Source organism: Salmo salar, chromosome 02 (genome assembly GCF_965601325.2).
Source record: "Salmo salar chromosome 02, fSalSal1, whole genome shotgun sequence".
In the NCBI taxonomy this organism is placed as follows: Eukaryota; Metazoa; Chordata; class Actinopteri; order Salmoniformes; family Salmonidae; genus Salmo; species Salmo salar.
The window spans coordinates 19,713,915-19,732,500 of NC_138292.1; the positions used below are offsets into that span (position 1 = coordinate 19,713,915).

Here is an 18,586-nt window from a genome sequence, read left to right on the forward strand (position 1 = left end):
GGGTTTACAATGGTGTTTGTTCTTCACTGGTTGCCCTTTTCTTTGTGGCAACAGGTCACAAATCTTGCTGCTGTGATTGCACACTGTGGTATTTCACCCAATAGATATGGGAGTTTGTCTAAATGTTATGCTCACTGAGTCTGGACATAGTCAAAGCTTTCCTTAACTTTGGGTCAGTCACAGTGGTCAGGTATTCTGCCACTGTGTACTCTCTGTTTAGGACCAAATCGCATCCTAGTTTGCTCTGTTTTTTTGTTAATTCTTTCCAATGTGTCAAGTGATATACACTGCTCCAAAAAATAAAGGGAACACTTAAACAACACAATGTAACTCCAAGTCAATCACATTTCTGTGAAATCAAACTGTCCACTTAGGAAGCAATACATTTCACATGCTGTTGTGCAAATGGAATAGACAACAGGTGGAAATTATAGGCAATTAGCAAGACACCCCCAATAAAGGAGTGGTTCTGCAGGTGGGGACCACAGACCACTTCTCAGTTCCTATGCTTCCTGGCTGATGTTTTGGTCACTTTTGAATGCTGGCGGTGCTTTCACTCTAGTGGTAGCATGAGACGGAGTCTACAACCCACACAAGTGGCTCAGGTAGTGCAGCTCATCCAGGATGGCACATCAATGCGACCTGTGGCAAGAAGGTTTGCTGTGTCTGTCAGCGTAGTGTCCAGAGCATGGAGGCGCTACCAGGAGACAGGCCAGTACATCAGGAGACGTGGAGGAGGCCGTAGGAGGGCAACAACCCAGCAGCAGGACCGCTACCTCCGCCTTTGTGCAAGGAGGAGCAGGAGAAGCACTGCCAGAGCCCTGCAAAATGACCTCCAGCACGCCACAAATGTGCATGTGTCTGCTCAAACGGTCAGAAACAGACTCCATGAGGGTGGTATGAGGGCCCGACGTCCACAGGTGGGGGTTGTGCTTACAGCCCAACACCGTACAGGACGTTTGGCATTTGCCAGAGAACACCAAGATTGGCAAATTCGCCACTGGCGCCCTGTGCTCTTCACAGATGAAAGCAGGTTCACACTGAGCAAGTGACAGACGTGACAGAGTCTGGAGACGCCGTGGAGAACGTTCTGCTGCCTGCAACATCCTCCAGCATGACCGGTTTGGCGGTGGGTCAGTCATGGTGTGGGGTGGCATTTCTTTGGGGGGCCGCACAGCCCTCCATGTGCTCGCCAGAGGTAGCCTGACTGCCATTAGGTACCGAGATGAGATCCTCAGACCCCTTGTGAGACCATGTGCTGGTGCGGTTGGCCCTGGGTTCCTCCTAATGCAAGACAATGCTAGACCTCATGTGGCTGGAGTGTGTCAGCAGTTCCTGCAAGAGGAAGGCATTGATGCTATGGACTGGCCCGCCCGTTCCCCAGACCTGAATCCAATTGAGCACATCATGTCTCGCTCCATCCACCAACGCCACGTTGCACCACAGACTGTCCAGGAGTTGGCGGATGCTTTAGTCCAGGTCTGGGAGGAGATCCCTCAAGAGACCATCCGCCACCTCATCAGGAGCATGCCCAGGCGTTGTAGGGAGGTCATACAGGCACGTGGAGGCCACACACACTACTGAGCCTCATTTTGACTTGTTTTAAGGACATTACATCAAAGTTGGATCAGCCTGTAGTGTGGTTTTCCACTTTCATTTTGAGTGTGACTCCAAATCCAGACCTCCATGGGTTGATAAATTGGATTTCCATTGATTATTTTTGTGTGATTTTGTTGTCAGCACATTCAACTATGTAAAGAAAAAAGTATTTAATAAGATTATTTCTTTCATTCAGATCTAGGATGTGTTGTTTAAGTGTTCCTTTTATTTTTTTGAGCAGTATATATATTTTTTTCTCATGATTTGGTTGGGTCTAATTGTGTTGCTGTCCTGGGGCTCTGGGGGGCATGTTTGTATTTGTGAACAGAGCCCCAGGACCAGCTTGCTTAGGGGACTCTTCTCCAGGTTCATCTCTCTGTAGGTGATGGCTTTGTTATCAAAGCTTCGGGAATCGCTTCCTTTTAGGTGGTTGTAGAATTTAACGGCTCTTTTCTGGATTTTGATAATTATCGGGTATCGGCCTAATTCTGCTCTGCATGCATTATTTGGTGTTTTATGTTGTACACAAAATATATTTTGCAGAATTCTGCATGCAGAGTCTCAATTTGGTGTTTGTCGCATTTTGTGAATTCTTGGTTGGTGAGCGGACCCCAGACCTCACAACCATAAAGGGCAATGGGTCCTATAACTGATTCAAGTATTTTTTGCCAGATCCTAATTAGTATCTTACATTTTATGTTCCTTTTGATGACATAGAAGGCCCTTCTTGCCTTGTCTCTCAGATCGGTCACAGCTTTGTGGAAGTTATCTGTGGTGCTGATGTTTAGGCCGAGGTATGTATAGTTTTTTGTGTGCTCTAGGGCAACAGTGTCTAGATGGAATTTGTATTTGTGGTCCTGGCAACTGGACCTTTTTAGGAACACTATTATTTTTGTCTTACTGAGATTTACTATCAGGGCCCAGGTCTGACAGAATCTTTGCAGAAGATCTAGATGCTGCTGTAGGCCCATCTCTCTCTCTCTCTCTCTCTCTCTCTCTCTCTCAGTCCCCCCTGTCTCTCTCTCTCTCAGTCCCCCCTGTCTCTCTCTCTCTCTCAGTCCCCCCATCTCTCTGACAGTGGCTCTGCAGGTCCCAGTGTTTATATTGTGGTTCCTCTGGTGACAGTGGCTCTGCAGGACCCAGTGTTTATATTGTGGTTCTTCTGGTGACAGTGGCTCTGCAGGTCCCAGTGTTTATATTGTGGTTCCTCTGGTGACAGTGGCTCTGCAGGTCCCAGTATTTATATTGTGGTTCTTCTGGTGACATTGACTCTGCAGGTCCCAGTGTTTATATTGTGGTTCCTCTGGTGAAAGTGGCTCTGCAGGTCCCAGTGTTTATATTGTGGTTCCTCTGGTGACAGTGGCTCTGCAGGTCCCAGTGTTTATATTGTGGTTCTTCTAGTGACAGTGGCTCTGCAGGTCCCAGTGTTTATATTGTGGTTCCTCTGGTGAAAGTGGCTCTGCAGGTCCCAGTGTTTATATTGTGGGCTGGGGAGGAGTCTCAGACTACCCAGCCACTGGAGTCTGTTCTACCACACCACCAAAACCACATCACTCGAGACACTGATGATGTGTGTGGGTGTGTGTGTGTGTGTGTGTGTGTGTGTGTGTGTGTGTGTGTGTGTGTGTGTTAGGGGGGTGGGGTGAGGCAGGAAGACATAGCTGTTGTTACCCACTGGGTTATTTTAAGGAGCCAGAGGGGTTCAGTTAGTGATTTGCTGGGGCTATTTTAAAGACCACGGGCATTATTTCAGGCCAGTTTGAGGCTGAATGGGCAGGATGGCTAGCTCTCACGTTATGCAGGGTATGTGAGGTGGTATGGTGGAAAAGCTGTTTCAATACAGCTATTTCAGGAGTGGGGTTGGTTGGTGAGACTGTCTGCCATATTGGTTAGCGAGTTTGTGGTGTAGCAGGCATGCTGGATTCATGTGCTCTATGAAACAGTGTGTGTGTGTGCATGCGTCTGTGTGTGTGTGTATGTGTGTGCGTCTGTGTGTGTGTGCGTGTGCGTCTGTGTGTGTGTGCGTCTGTGTGTGTGTGCGCGTCTGTGTGTGTGTGCGCGTCTGTGTGTGTGTGCGCGTCTGTGTGTGTGTGCGCGTCTGTGGTGTGTGCGCGTCTGTGTGTGTGTGCATGTGTGTGTGTACTCACAGCGATGGCATATCTGGTGATGTTTCTCTTCTCACACTCCTCCAGAGCGTCCGGTAGCTCCTCCCCATCATGTGACTCTCCATCCGTCACCACGATCATGACCTTGGTGGCCCCCTCCCTCGCCCCCCGCTCAGGGCTGAATGCCTCCGTACTGGAGAAAGAGAGTTATAAAGAACTTTATTAGGTAAATATCATAGTGCTGTTGTCAGCATGTTAAAACAGCACATACTGGTTCAAGACCCAAACTGCTTACATGTACATTCTCTTTCCGTTACCCTGAACCAAACCACAATAAAACACAAATATTGTTCTGGAGTTGGATCCGAAACACCATTGCCTGAAGTAGAGTATCTCATGACAAGCTGTAGACCACACTATTTGCCAAGAGAGTTTTCATCTATTTTTTTGTGGCTGTTTATCTACCACCACAGACGGATGCTGGCACTAAGACGTCCCTCAGTCAGCTGTATAAGGAAATAAGCAAACAGGGAACCGCTCACCCAGAGGCAGCGCTCCGAGTGGCCTGGGACTTTAATGCAGGGAAACTTAAATCCGTTTTACATCATTTCTATCAGCATGTTAAATGCGCAACCAGTGGGAAAAAAATTCTAGATCACCTTTACTCCACACACAGAGACGCGTACAAAGCCCTTCATTTGGCAAATCTGACCATAATTCTATCCTCCTGATTCCTGCTTACAAGCAAAAATGAAAGCTGGAAGTACCAGTGAATCGGTCCATAAAAAAGTGGTCAGATGAAGCAGATGCTAAACTACGGGACTGTTTTCCTAGCACAGACTGGAAAATGTTCTGGGATTCTTCCGATGGCCTTGAGGAGTACACCACATTTATTTATTTATTTATTTATTTATTTATTATTTCACCTTTATTTAACCAGGTAGGCAAGTTGAGAACAAGTTCTCATTTACAATTGCGACCTGGCCAAGATAAAGCAAAGCAGTTCGACACATACAACAACACAGAGTTACACATGGAGTAAAACAAACATACAGTCAATAATACAGTAGAAAATAAGTCTATATACAATGTGAGCAAATGAGGTGGGATAAGGGAGGTAAAGGAAAAAAAGGCCATGGTGGCAAAGTAAATACAATATAGCAAGTAAAACACTGGAATGGTAGATTTGTAGAGGAAAGTGCAAAGTAGAAATAAAAAAATGGGGTGCAAAGGAGCAAAATAAATAAATAAATACAGTAGGGGAAGCGGTAGTTGTTTGGGCTAAATTATAGATGGGCTATGTACAGGTGCGGTGATCTGTGAGCTGCTCTGACAGCTGGTGCTTAAAGCTAGTGAGGGAGATAAGTGTTACCAGTTTCAGAGATGTTTGTAGTTCGTTCCAGTCATTGGCAGCAGAGAACTGGAAGGAGAGACGGCCAAAGGAGGAATTGGCTTTGGGGGTGACCAGAGATATATACCTGCTGGAGCGCATGCTACAGGTGGGTGCTGCTATGGTGACCAGTGAGCTGAGAAAAGGGGGGACGTTACCTAGCAGGGTCTTGTAGATGACCTGGAGCCAGTGGGTTTGGCGACGAGTATGAAGCGAGGGCCAGCCAACGAGAGCATACAGGTCGCAGTGGTGGGTAGTATATGGGGCTTTGGTGACAAAACGGATGGCACTGTGATAGACTGCATCCAGTTTATTGAGTAGGCTATTTTGTAAATGACATCGCCGAAGTCGAGGATCGGTAGGATGGTCAGTTTTACGAGGGTATGTTTGGCAGCATGAGTGAAGGACGCTTTGTTGCGAAATAGGAAGCCAATTCTAGATTTAACTTTGGATTGGAGATGTTTGATGTGAGTCTGGAAGGAGAGCTTACAGTCTAACCAGACACCTAGGTATTTGTAGTTGTCCACATATTCTAAGTAAGAACCGTCCAGAGTAGTGATGCTGGACGGGCGGGCAGGTGCGGGCAGGGATTGGTTGAAGAGCATGCATTTACTTTTACTTGTATTTAAGAGCAGTTGGAGGCCATGAAAGGAGAGTTGTATGGCATTGAAGCTCGTCTGGAGGGTTGTTAACACAGTGTCCAAAGAAGGGCCAGAAGTATACAGAATGGTGTCGTCTGCGTAGAGGTGGATCAGAGACTCACCAGCAGCAAGAGCGACATCATTGATGTATACAGAGAAAAGAGTTGGCCCAAGAATTGAACCCTGTGGCACCCCCATAGAGACTACCAGAGAGTCGGACAACAGGCCATCCGATTTGACACATTGAACTCTATCAGAGAAGTAGTTGGTGAACCAGGTGAGGCAATCATTTGAGAAACCAAGGCTATTGAGTCTGCCGATGAGGATGTGGTGATTGACAGAGTCGAAAGCCTTGGCCAGGTCAATGAATACAGCAGCACAGTATTGTTTCTTATCGATGGCGGTTACAATATCGTTTAGGACCTTGAGCATGGCTGAGGTGCACCCATGACCAGCTCTGAAACCAGATTGCAGAGCGGAGAAGGTGCGGTGGGATTCGAAATGGTCGGTAATTTGTTTGTTGACTTGGCTTTCGAAGACCTTAGGAAGTCAGGGTAGGATAGATATAGGTCTGTAGCAGTTTGGGTCAAGAGTGTCCACTCCTTTGAAGAGGGGGATGACAGCAGCTGCTTTCCAATCTTTTGGAATCTCAGACGACACGAAAGAGAGGCTGAACAGGCTGGTAATAGGGGTTGCAATAATTTCGGCAGATAATTTTAGAAAGAAAGGGTCCAGATTGTCTAGCCCGGCTGATTTGTAGGCGTCCAGATTTTGCAGCTTTTTCAGGACATCAGCTGACTGGATTTGGGAGAAGGAGAAATGGGGAAGGCTTGGGCGAGTAGCTGTGGGGGGTGCAGTGCTGTTGACCGCGGTAGGGGTAGCCAGGTGGAAAGCATGGCCAGCTGTAGAAAAATGCTTATTGAAATTCTCAATTATAGTGGATTTATCGGAGGTGACAGAGTTTCCTATCCTCAGTGCAGTGGGCAGCTGGGAGGAGGTGTTCTTATCCTCTTATGGCTAGGGGGCAGTATTTTCACGGCTGGATAAAAAACGTACCCGATTTAATCTGGTTACTAATCCTACCCAGTAACTAGAATATGCATATACTTATTATATATGGATAGAAAACACCCTAAAGTTTCTAAAACTGTTTGAATTTGTGCTGCTTTTGATACCGTCAATCACCACATTCTTTTGGAGAGATTGGAAACCCAAATTGGTCTACACGGACAAGTTCTGGCCTGGTTTAGATCTTATCTGTCGGAAAGATATCAGTTTGTCTCTGTGAATGGTTTGTCCTCTGACAAATCAACTGTACATTTCTGTGTTCCTCAAGGTTCCGTTGTAGGACCACTATTGTTTTCACTATATATTTTAACTCTTGGGGATGTCATTCAAAAACATAATGTTAACTTTCACTGCTATGTGGATGACACACAGCTGTACATTTCAATGAAACATGGTGAAGCCCCACAATTGCCCTCGCTGGAAGCCTGTGTTTCAGACATAAGGAAGTGGATGGCTGCAAACTTTCTTCTTTTAAACTCGGACAAAACAAAAATGCTTGTTCTAGGTCCCAAGAAACAAAGAGATCTATTGAATCTGACAATTAATCTTGATGGTTGTACTGTCGCCTCAAATAAAACTGTGAAGGACCTCGGCGTTACTCTGGACCCTGATCTCTCTTTTGACGAACATATCAAGACTGTTTCAAGGACAGCTTTTTTCCATCTACGTAACATTGCAAAAATTAGAATTTTCTATCCAAACATTATGCAGAAAAATGAATCCATGCTTTTGTAACTTCTAGGTTAGACTACTGCAATGCTCTACTTTCCAGCTCCCCGGATAAAGCACTAAATAAACTTCAGTTAGTGCTAAATACGGCTGCTAAAATCCGGACTAGAACCAAGAAATTTGATCATATTACTGAATGCCAAGCATCACGTCTGGCACCATCCCTACGGTGAAGCATGGGGGTGGCAGAACCATGCTGTGGGGATGTTTTTCAGTGGCAGGGACTGGGAGACTAGTCAGGATCGAGGGAAAGATGAACGGAGCAAAGTACAGAGAGACTCTTGATGAAAACCTGCTCCAGAGCGCTCAGGACCTCAGACTGGGGAGAAGGTTCACCTTCCAACAGGACAACGACTCTAAGCATACAGCCAAGACAACGCAGGAATGGCTTCGGGACAAGTCTCTGAATGTCCTTGAGTGGCCCAGCCAGAGCCCGGACTTGAACTTGGCTGTCATGCAGTCAATTAATTCATGGTCTGTGAGCAAGGAGGGGTTAAAACGCCAACTGTAATTCTGTTTTGTTAAAGCAAGATTGAGGGACAAGATAATTGGACTGTGGTCACTTATTAAGATGCTATGTCATTTCAAATTGAGCACGTTGGGTATCAATTTGGAATCTATTTGGAAGTAGTCGATTGTAGAATAATACTTGGGAACATGAGAGTAGAATGAGTAGTCTGTCTGTGGGATGTTGCCGTCTCCAGATGTCCACTAGATTGCTGGATTTGATTAGATTATTTAGAACCTGGACAGAGGTGATATTTGGTGGAGTACTTGTAGACAGTCTGTCAAGATACAGGTCAATGTAACAATTAAAATCGCCTTTGATTATTAGATTAGTGGTACTAAGATCTGGGAGTAAATCAAAGACATTACGAAAGAAATGTGGGTCATCAATGTTTGGGCCATAAACGTTAAATAGGGTGACAGATAAATAGTTAATTTTCCCTGATACTATGATATACTTACCGTGTGGGTCTGTAGACAAGGACGAGAGTTGAAAAGGGATGTTTTTACAGAAATGAATAGCAACACCTCAAGCCTTGGAAGAGAAGGGTGATTGATAAACTTGAGAAATCCAGTTGGATCTCAGATGCCGCTGCACCGTGGCATTTATGTGCGTTTCTTGCAGTAAAATGATGTCAGCACCAAGTGATTTCAATTGCTTAAATACCATACCCTTTTTGCGTGTGTGCCCGAGACCGTGCACATTCCAGGAGATTAATATGACACCTTTAACATCTGACTGATTACTGTCACGTATTCTCTTAGGAGCAGGAAAGGAGCAGAGTCAAATGCAGGAGACTGAGGTCCGGTAGATCAAAAGTTTATTTCCACCGTAGACAATAAGGCGTCCGAAAAAAAGCACAGGGTGCGCATAACACCCAAAAATAGGAGAATCGTACGGAAACGTTTAACGCACGGGGCGCAGCCCGGCAAACACCGTACAGAACAGTAACACGTTTAACCTGTTAGGGCTAGGGGGCAGTATTGACACGGCTGGATAAAAAAAGTACCCGATTTAATCTGGTTACTACTCCTGCCCAGTAAGTAGAATATGCATATAATTATTGGCTTTGGATAGAAAACACTCCAAAGTTTCTAAAACTGTTTGAATGGTGTCTGTGATTATAACAGAACTCAAATGGCAGGTCAAAACCTGAGAGAGTCCTTTACAGGAAGTGGCCTGTCTGACCATTTATTGTCTTTCTTTGACATCTCATTCCATTACAAAGGATCTCTGCGGTAACGTGACACTTCCCACGGCTCCAATAGGCTCTCAGAGCCCGGGAAAAACCTGAATGTCGTCATTCCAGCCCCAGGCTGAAACACATTATCGCCTTTGTCAAGTGGCCGATCAAGGGACTGTGGGCTTAGGCGCGTGCACTGGCTGCCCCCGTCTTTGTGTTTTTTCCTCTGTTTACCGAAAAGGAGATTCCCGGTCGGAATATTATCGCTTTTTTACCAGATAAATTGCATAAAAATTGATTTTAAACAGCGATTGACATGCTTCGAAGTACGGTAATGGAATATTTAGAATTTTTTTGTCACGAATTGCGCCATTCGCGCGACCCTGATTTACCATTTCGGATAGTTTCTGGAACGCACGAACAAAACGCCGCTATTCGGATATAACGATGGATTATTTTGGACCAAACCAACATTTGTTATTGAAGTAGCAGTCCTGGGAGTGCATTCTGACGAAGACAACAAAAGGTAATCAAATGTTTGTAATAGTAAATCTGATTTTGGTGAACGCTAAACTTGCCGGGTGTCTAAATAGCTAGCCCGGGATGGCTGGGCTATGTACTTAGAATATTGCAAAATGTGCTTTCACCAAAAAGCTATTTTAAAATCGGACATATCGAGTGCATAGAGGAGTTCTGTATCTATAATTCTTAAAATAATTGTTATGCTTTTTGTGAACGTTTATCGTGAGTAATTTAGTAAATTGTTAGTAAATTCCCCGGATGCTAGTTCTGAACGTCACATGCTAATGTAAAAAGCTGGTTTTTGATATAAATATGAACTTGATTGAACAAAACATGCATGCATTGTATAACATAATGTCCTAGGGTTGTCATCTGATGAAGATCATCAAAGGTTAGTGCTGCATTTAGCTGTGGTTTTGTTTTTTGTGACATTATATGCTACCTTGAAAAATGGGTGTCTGATTATTTCTGGCTTGGTACTCTGCTGACATAATCTAATGTTTTGCTTTCGCTGTAAAGCCTTTTTGAAATCGGACAGTGTGGTTAGATAAAGGAGAGTCTTGTCTTTAAAATGCTGTGAAATAGTCATATGTTTGAAAAATTGAAGTTTTTGTATTTTTGAGGAATTTGTAATTCGCGCCACGCCTATCATTGGATATTGGAGCAGGTGTTCCGCTAGCGGAACGTCTAGATGTAAGAGGTTATTCTCCATGGACTTTACAGTGTCCCAGAACTTTTTTGAGTTTGTGTTGCAGGAAGCAAATTTCTGCTTGAAAAAGATAGCCTTGGCTTTTCTAACTGCCTGTGTATATTGGTTTCTAACTTCCCTGAAAAGTTGCATATCACGGGGGCTGTTCGATGCTAATGCAGAACAACACAGGATGTTTTTGTGTTGGTTAAGGGCAGTCAGGTCTGGAGAGAACCAAGGGCTATATCTGTTCCTGGTTCTAAATTTCTTGAATGGGGCATGCTTATTTAAGATGGTGAGGAAGGCATTTAAAAAAAAAGACCAGGCATCCTCTACTGACGGGATGAGGTCAATATCCTTCCAGGATACCCGGGCCAGGTCGATGAGAAAGGCTTGCTCGCTGAAATGTTTCAGGGAGAGTTTGACAGTGATGAATGGAGGTCGTTTGACCGCTGACCCATTACGGATGCAGGCAATGAGGCAGTGATCGCTGAGATCTTAGTTGAAAACAGCAGAGGTGTATTTAGAGGGCAGGTTGGTTAGGATGATATCTATGAGGGTGCCCGTGTTTACGGCTTTGGGGTGGTACCTGGAAGGATCATTGATAATTTGTGTGAGATTGAGGGCAAATCAAGCTTAGATTGTAGGATGGCTGGGGTGTTAAGCATGTCCCAGTTTAGATCACCTAGCAGCATGAGCTCTGAAGATAGATGGGGGGCAATCAGTTCACATATGGTGTCCAGAGCACAGCTGGGGGCAGAGGGTGGTCTATAGCAGGCGGCAACGGTGAGAGACTTGTTTTTAGAGAGATGGATTTTTAAAAGTAGAAGTTCAAATTGTTTGGGTACAGACCTGGATAGTAGGACAGAACTGTGCAGGCTATCTCTGCAGTAGATTGCAACACCGCCCCCTTTGGCCGTTCTATCTTGTCTGAAAATGTTGTAGTTAGGGATGAAGATTTCAGAGCTTTTGGTGGACTTCCTAGGCCAGGATTCAGACACGGCTAGGACATCCGGGTTGGCAGAGTGTGCTAAAGCAGTGAATAAAACAAACTTAGGGAGAAGGCTTCTAATGTTAACATGCATGAAACCAAGGCTATTACGGTTACAGAAGTCATCAAAAGAGAGCGCCTGGGGAATAGGAGTGGAGCTAGGCACTGCAGGGCCTGGATTCACCTCTACATCACCAGACGAACAGAGGAGGAGTAGGATAAGGGTACGGCTAAAAGCTATGAGAATTGGTCGTCTATGACGTCAAGCATAGAGAGTAAAAGGAGCAGGTTTCTGGGGGCGATAAAATGAGTGAAGAAATTAATGTATTAGGGATTGATTGTTTTGATTGTTATGAACTAAAGATGTTGACGCTATTATAAGCATGCCATGGTGAATGCCATGGGTAAACTCTGATCTGGAGAGTGAAAATGATCCTAATCTATTTGATCTATAGGCATTGCCTTATGAATAGTGGAATCATGATGCTTGTCTTGGGTCATGTTCATTAGGCACCAAAGGAATACATTTTATTTTAACTAGGAGTCACTACCTGGATTTGTACAACAAGATATGCTAATTTTAGTTTCTGGGATGGAAATAGTCATTTCCAACATACTATGCTGATCCATTGGAGTGTGATAGATAACTAAAGATTATTTTATTAAACTCCATTGTTGCATGCACTGCATTATGCATTAATGATGTGCTTTTCACTGTCTATGGAAAATATAGCTTTGAATCTCATAAACTGTATACATTTTCTGTTTTTCTTCATGGGTTCGTGCAGGTGACTGTGTATCTTAACCTTCCCAGACAAATTGCTAGAGTGCTAAGATAATGTGTTGGATTGAAATAAGAGACAGTGCTGAGTTTCTTGGGATGTTATGTGCAGGAACCCCCATGCAATGAGTTATTGTTGGTGATTTTTGGTTTATGTAGAATATATGTATTTTTTATGTGAATGAATGTTCTTAAATCTTGTGATTTTCATTTAAGTTGAGAGGGGACTCAGAGGGATGACTGTCTTTTCTGTTGTGATGTCTGTGTTTAGACGCTGGTTCTCCTGTAACGTTACTGTTCTGATTCTCTAGAAGGGACGGAGTCCCTTGAGAGGGGAATGTGGCGGATGAATCAGAATTAGTAGGGTAACATAGATATTTAAGATGTTTTGTTAGCATAATATGCTTATGTGGGATACTTGTCATTAGGATGGCGTGCCCTTTGGACTCTGGTGTTGACAGTTGTACTTTTCCCTTAGCTAGGGCTCAGTCACTTGGGGCCCAGAGAGGGGAGAAGTCAGAATGAAACATTCTCTTCATATGTGAATGTGTCTTTACCTATTCTTAAACCATGTGAAGGGATGGCGTGATTAATGGGGAACCAATTACTTGTTTCCACAATGTCTGTGCGCAAGTCACTCCCCTCCTTTTCTATGTTGTGGGATAGTGTATGACCTAGAGGCTCACTCCCCTCAGTGAGCTTGTCCAGGAGTGGAGTCAAGAGGGGTTTACTTGAGATGGGAGTATCTAGAGTTGTCAATTGATTTATGCCATTGGACAAGCTAATGGTTCTGTTCTATACCGTAGCAGGGAGAGACGGTTCCAGTTTGGGGTAGGAAGACCAGACACTGATCTATACAATGAACACTGTTGATACAGCAGTTGCTGTCTGCTATGTTTTATAGATATCTTTCAAACAGAACTTAACCTTTGTGAACTGTTCCTAAGATCTGTTGTTCGTCATGTACGTTGAGAGGGGTGGGTCTTGGGTATAAAAGATCTTTGTACTTTTGTGTAATCACTTTTCAATGGCATCAGTGAAGGTCAAGTGCTTTTGCAAAACCATCTTAATAATTAAAGATGTAGTTTTAAGTATAACTGACTTGTGTGTGAAGTTTGTAACTATCCTCATTTTGTAATGCAGAAATTAGCCACCACACGCTTCACAGACCTCGACTACTACAGAGAGAGCGGGAGAGAGGAGGAAGAAAGAGAGAGGGGAGAGAAAGGTGGGAGAAGGAGAGGAGAGGGAAGAGAAAGAGAAAAAGAGAGATGAGAGAACAAGTGAATGAGCAGGAAAGACAGAACAGAGAAAGAGAAAAAGAGAGATGTGTCACACCCTGATCTGTTTCACCTGTTCTTGTGTTTGTCTCCACCCCCTCCAGATGTCACCCATCTTTCCCATTATCCCCTGGGTACTTATACCTGTGTTTTCTGTCTGTCTGTGCCAGTTCGTTTTGTTCGTTTAAACCTACCAGCGTTTTCCCTTGCTCCTCTCTTTGCTATAGTCCCTGTTTTATAGTTTCCCGGTTTCGACCTTTCCTGCCTGACCTGAGCCTGCCTGCTGTTCCGCTACCTTACACCCTCTCTGGATTACCGACCTCTGCCTGACCTGACCCTGAGCCCGCCTGCTGTTCCGGTGCCTTACACCCTCTCTGGATTACCGACCTCTGCCTGACCTGACCCTGAGCCCGCCTGCTGTTCCGGTGCCTTACACCCTCTCTGGATTACCGACCTCTGCCTGCCTTGACCTGTCGTTCGCCTGCCCCTGTTGAAAGAATAAACTTTTGTTTCTTCAACACTGTCTGCACCTGGGTCATACCTTGAAACGTGATAAGAGGAGAGATGAGAGAACAAGTGAGTGAGCAGGAAAAATAGAACAGAGAAAGATAGGAGCAAAGGAATGTGGGTACAAAAGGAAGACAGAAAGGTAGAGAAGAAAAATAGAGAGGGAGGATAGAGGAGAGAAAGAGAGGGAGGGAGAGGATAGAGGAGAGAAAGAGAGAGAGGTAAGATTAGGGTGGAGTATTAGGGTGTATACACAGAGTTTCCCTACATTTAAAATAAACAGCTGCTTGAAGAAGATAATATAACATTTAGTGATCCTCAGAGTTAAATAACACAGTTGGGAAAAACAAAAATTGGGTGTGAGAGGGAGAGTGACAAAGACGTGTGTGTGTGTGTGTGAGAGTGAGTGTGTGTGTGATCGCTTCCAAGAACTGTTTATGAAACAGATTGGGTGCGATACGGATAGTGACACAGACCCTGAAAATTCCCCTAAAATGACAAATAACCATAGGCGTAATCAGGCCAGACTTGACCATATATGAGTCAGACAGACAGGCAGTCCGACAGGCAGTCAAACAGTCAGTCAGATAGGCAGTCCGACAATCAGTCAGACAGGCAGTCAGACAGGCAGTCAGTTCGACAGTCAGACAGTCAATCAGTCAGTCAGTCATACAGTCAGTCAGTCATACAGTCAGTCAGTCATACAGTCAGTCAGTTTAGTCATTAAATACAGTTGGTAATTTCCTTTTAAAGTACAGGTCTACCACATCAAATGAGAGAAAGAGAGGGACATATGTGAGAACAGAATGTGGAAGGGGAGAAGAGAGAAAGAGAAAGAGATGAAGGGAAGAGAAAGGAGGGGAGGAGCTAGATAAGAGAGTGGTGTTAATTGGGAGGTCTGGTTGTACTTACACTTTTTTAGTCAGGAGTGTGGTCATGACACAACGTGTGTGTGTGTGTGTGTGTGTGTGTGTGTGTGTGTGTGTGTGTGTGTGTGTGTGTGTGTGTGTGTGTGTGTGTGCACGCGCACGTGTGTGTTCTCTGCGATGGCGTATCCGGTGATGTTTCTCTTCTCACACTCCACCAGAGTGTGTGTGTGTGTGTGCGTGACTGTGTGTGTTTGTACAGCTGCAGTGGCTGTAGGAGTTAACCAGGCTGTACTACCGTGGCCACACCTGCAGCTCTGCTGACCCAGCAACAACCAACCCCGTCAGTCTTCCTACCAATGCCAGCTCTGGTATCTTTTCATCTGTGTGTGTTTGATTCGTACTAGAAGTCCAAGAAACAGCACAGGCAGACAGACAGACAGACAGACAGACAGACAGACAGACAGACAGACAGACAGACAGACAGACAGACAGACAGACAGACAGACAGACAGACAGACAGACAGACAGACAGACAGACAGACAGACAGAGACAGACAGACAGACAGTTTAGTCATTAAATACAGTTGGTAATTTCCTTTTAAAGTACAGCTCTACCACATCACTGGTGTTACCATGACACACAATCTAACCTAAACACAAAGCATGTGCAGCGACAACACACACACACACACACACACACACACCACACACACACACGCTTGTACACATGCAAGTACACACATGCACACACACGTACACACACAAACATATAACCACACCCTGTTTATCTGGTGGTGACCTGTTTTGACCACTGGACACTTAGTGGGTAGAGTCTGCTAGCACTTACACACACAGACACACACACACAATGCCTAGTGCAGCCAGTGTTAGTGAACTCAAGTCATTTTCAGGCGTAACTCTGGCCCAAGCTAAATATAAAGTATGTGGTGAACCCGCAAGAAACGGTCTGGTTAAAAACAACCGTTTCCACTGCACAGCCTGCTAATTATACAGCCAGCCAGCCAGAGACGAGAGGAGAGAGGGAGGAGAGAGAGAGGAGAGGAGAGGGAGAGAGAAAAAGGGTGGAGATGAGAGAGGAGAAGAGAGGGAGGAGAGAGGAGAAGAGAGGGAGGAGAGAGAGAGGAGATGAGAGGGAGGAGAGAGAGGAGAGGGGAGAGAGGAGAAGAGAGGGAGGAGAGAGAGAAGAAAGCACAAGAGGATAGATGGAGGAAAGGAGGATGTAGTAGAAGAAAGGAAAAAGAGAGGGAAGGAAAAGTAACATAAGGAGAGGTTGTGAAAAGGAGAGATGACTGAAGACAAACATTCTAGAACACTAGTGGAGCAAGAGAGAAAAACACTTAAAAACAGTTTATTACAAACATGCATAAAGCAGAAATAAACCAGCAATTACTGTGCAGCAGAGTCACTTGACCAATTAAAGAGAGCAGAGAGACCAGGGCCTATGGAACATACAGTGAGAAAGAGACACAGAGAAAGTAATAAATAAAAGAATAGTGTGAAATCCACTAGTAAAAAGAGGTGGGTAAGAGCCCAGCTCTGATGTGGCTGAGAGACTGTGTGAAATATAAGGGGATAAAACTGGAGGAAAGAGAAAGTGAAGGAGGGGGGGAAATGAGAGAAAGAGAGGGACATATGTGAGAACAGAATGTGGAAGGGGAGAAGAGAGAAAGAGAAAGAGATGAAGGGAAGAGAAAGGAGGGGAGGAGCTAGATGAGAGAGTGGTGTTAATTGGGAGGTCTGGTTGTACTTACACTTTTTTAGTCAGGAGTGTGATCATGACACAACGTGTTGTGTGTGTGTGTGATGGTCATGACACAGCATGTGTGTGTGTGTGTGTGTGTGTGTGTGTGTGTGTGTGTGTGTATGTCACAGGGTAAAATGTGTATGACAGTGAGAGGCAGTAGCTGATACCCTTTAAATAGACTGCTTTACTCTCCTATATCACTCATTTAGCCTCTATGTGTCTTATACTGCTTCCTGTGTGTGTGTGTGTGTGTGTGTGTGTGTGTGTGTGTGTGTGTGTGTGTGTGTGTGTGTGTGTGTGTGTGTGTGTGTGTGTGTGGGTGTGTGTGTGTGTGTGTGTGTGTCACGCCTCTCTAGCGCTTGAGGGCGCCAGGCGGCCCATCATTACGCACACCTGTCACCATCATTACGCGCCTCAGCGCTTCATGGGACTCACCTGGACCCTCCCCTATATCTGTCACTTCCTCAGTTTCTTCCCCGTGTCTGCATTAATGTTGTTTTGCTCCCCTTGTCCAGACGCTGTCCTTGTTTTGTTTCATGTACGTTTGTCCATGAAATCTTCACTCCCTGTACTTTCTTCTTGTCTCCCAACGTCTGTCCTCACAGTGTTTGTGTGTGTGTGTGTGTGTGTGTGTGTGTGTGTGTGTGTGTGTGTGTGTGTGTGTGTGTTCTCTGCGATGGCGTATCCGGTGATGCTTCTCTTCTCACACTCCTCCAGAGTGTGTGTGTGTGTGCGTGACTGTGTGTGCATGTGTGTGTTTGTACAGCTGCAGTGGCTGTAGGAGCTAACCAGGCTGTACTACAGTGGCCACACCTGCAGCTCTGCTGACCCAGCAACAACCAACCCCGTCAGTCTTCCTACCAATGCCAGCTCTGGTATCTTTTCATCTGTGTGTGTTTGATTCGTACTAGAAGTCCAAGAAACAAAACAGCACAGACAGACAGACAGACAGACAGACAGACAGACAGACAGACAGACAGACAGACAGACAGACAGACAGACAGACAGACAGACAGACAGACAGACAGACAGACAGACAGACAGACAGACAGACAGACAGACAGACAGACAGACAGACAGACATGTTCTATGACCGTTTCGACCCAGCACTCATAAACAAGGGTTAATACCAAGGTCCCCTCTAAACTGCGTGCAGCGCGGGTGCGCACCTTCCCCTGGACTGCCGTGCAGAATAAATATCAGCGCACGCAGAGAAGCATGAGATTGAACTTCAATCAACTTTCTAGAGTTTTCCGTCAGTTAACACTATCAACGTTTCCCTTTACTGTGGAAATTGTGATCGAATCAACGCAATATTAGCCACTATCAATACAACATACCAAAACAAAACAAACTATTCAAGAGATGTTATTGTATTCAGAATGCATCGGAGTAGGATTCTATTGAATTAACAGGCACGACTCAGGCCCATACTCTACACAGACCGGTGCACTATAACCAATCAGAGCTGCAGTAGGCCTATATGCAAATAGACCATTGCCATATATGGGTCTGTGCCATTCACTTTGAACTGGACTGTTTGTACAGCATGAGCAGTCGTCAATCGATGTTCTTGTTTTGAGATCAAAGTGAGAGCTACATGTAGCAACGTGTGCACATTTCTACATTTGTTCATATCCTTCGCTAGTTAGTGAGTTATTAGCCCAGTTATATAGAATCTGTAGTCAGCAATAGGGGAGTGGTTGCTTCCTACAAGAGCACAAAACGTGTGCATTTCTAGACATCTTTGAAAATCTGTGTTGTATTTTTAAATAGGCTTGAATAAGCTAAGTAGCCAATAGGCAGATGGTAGCATAATTTGTCTGATTCTCTGTAATAATGGTATGGGAATAATAATGCTTTTTATTTTGTAAAGTGGTTTCTTGCATCAAACAACATTTTCAGTCACCTCCTCGTCTGAAGGACAAGTGGATAAACAGGTCAATGTCAAGCCCTGCAT

The 18,586-nt window shown here is 44.8% G+C and overlaps 1 protein-coding gene across 1 annotated transcript in view; it reads right to left on the bottom strand.

The window, feature by feature from the left end:
* Window positions 1–18,586, bottom strand: part of LOC106595728 (integrin alpha-10) — a 49,352-nt gene that overhangs the window by 13,938 nt on the left and 16,828 nt on the right. Inside the window, exon 8 of the mRNA XM_045699045.2 lies at window positions 3,747–3,897. Within this exon, the coding sequence (XP_045555001.2) occupies window positions 3,747–3,897 (151 nt within the window). The remainder of the gene's footprint in view (window positions 1–3,746; window positions 3,898–18,586) is intronic.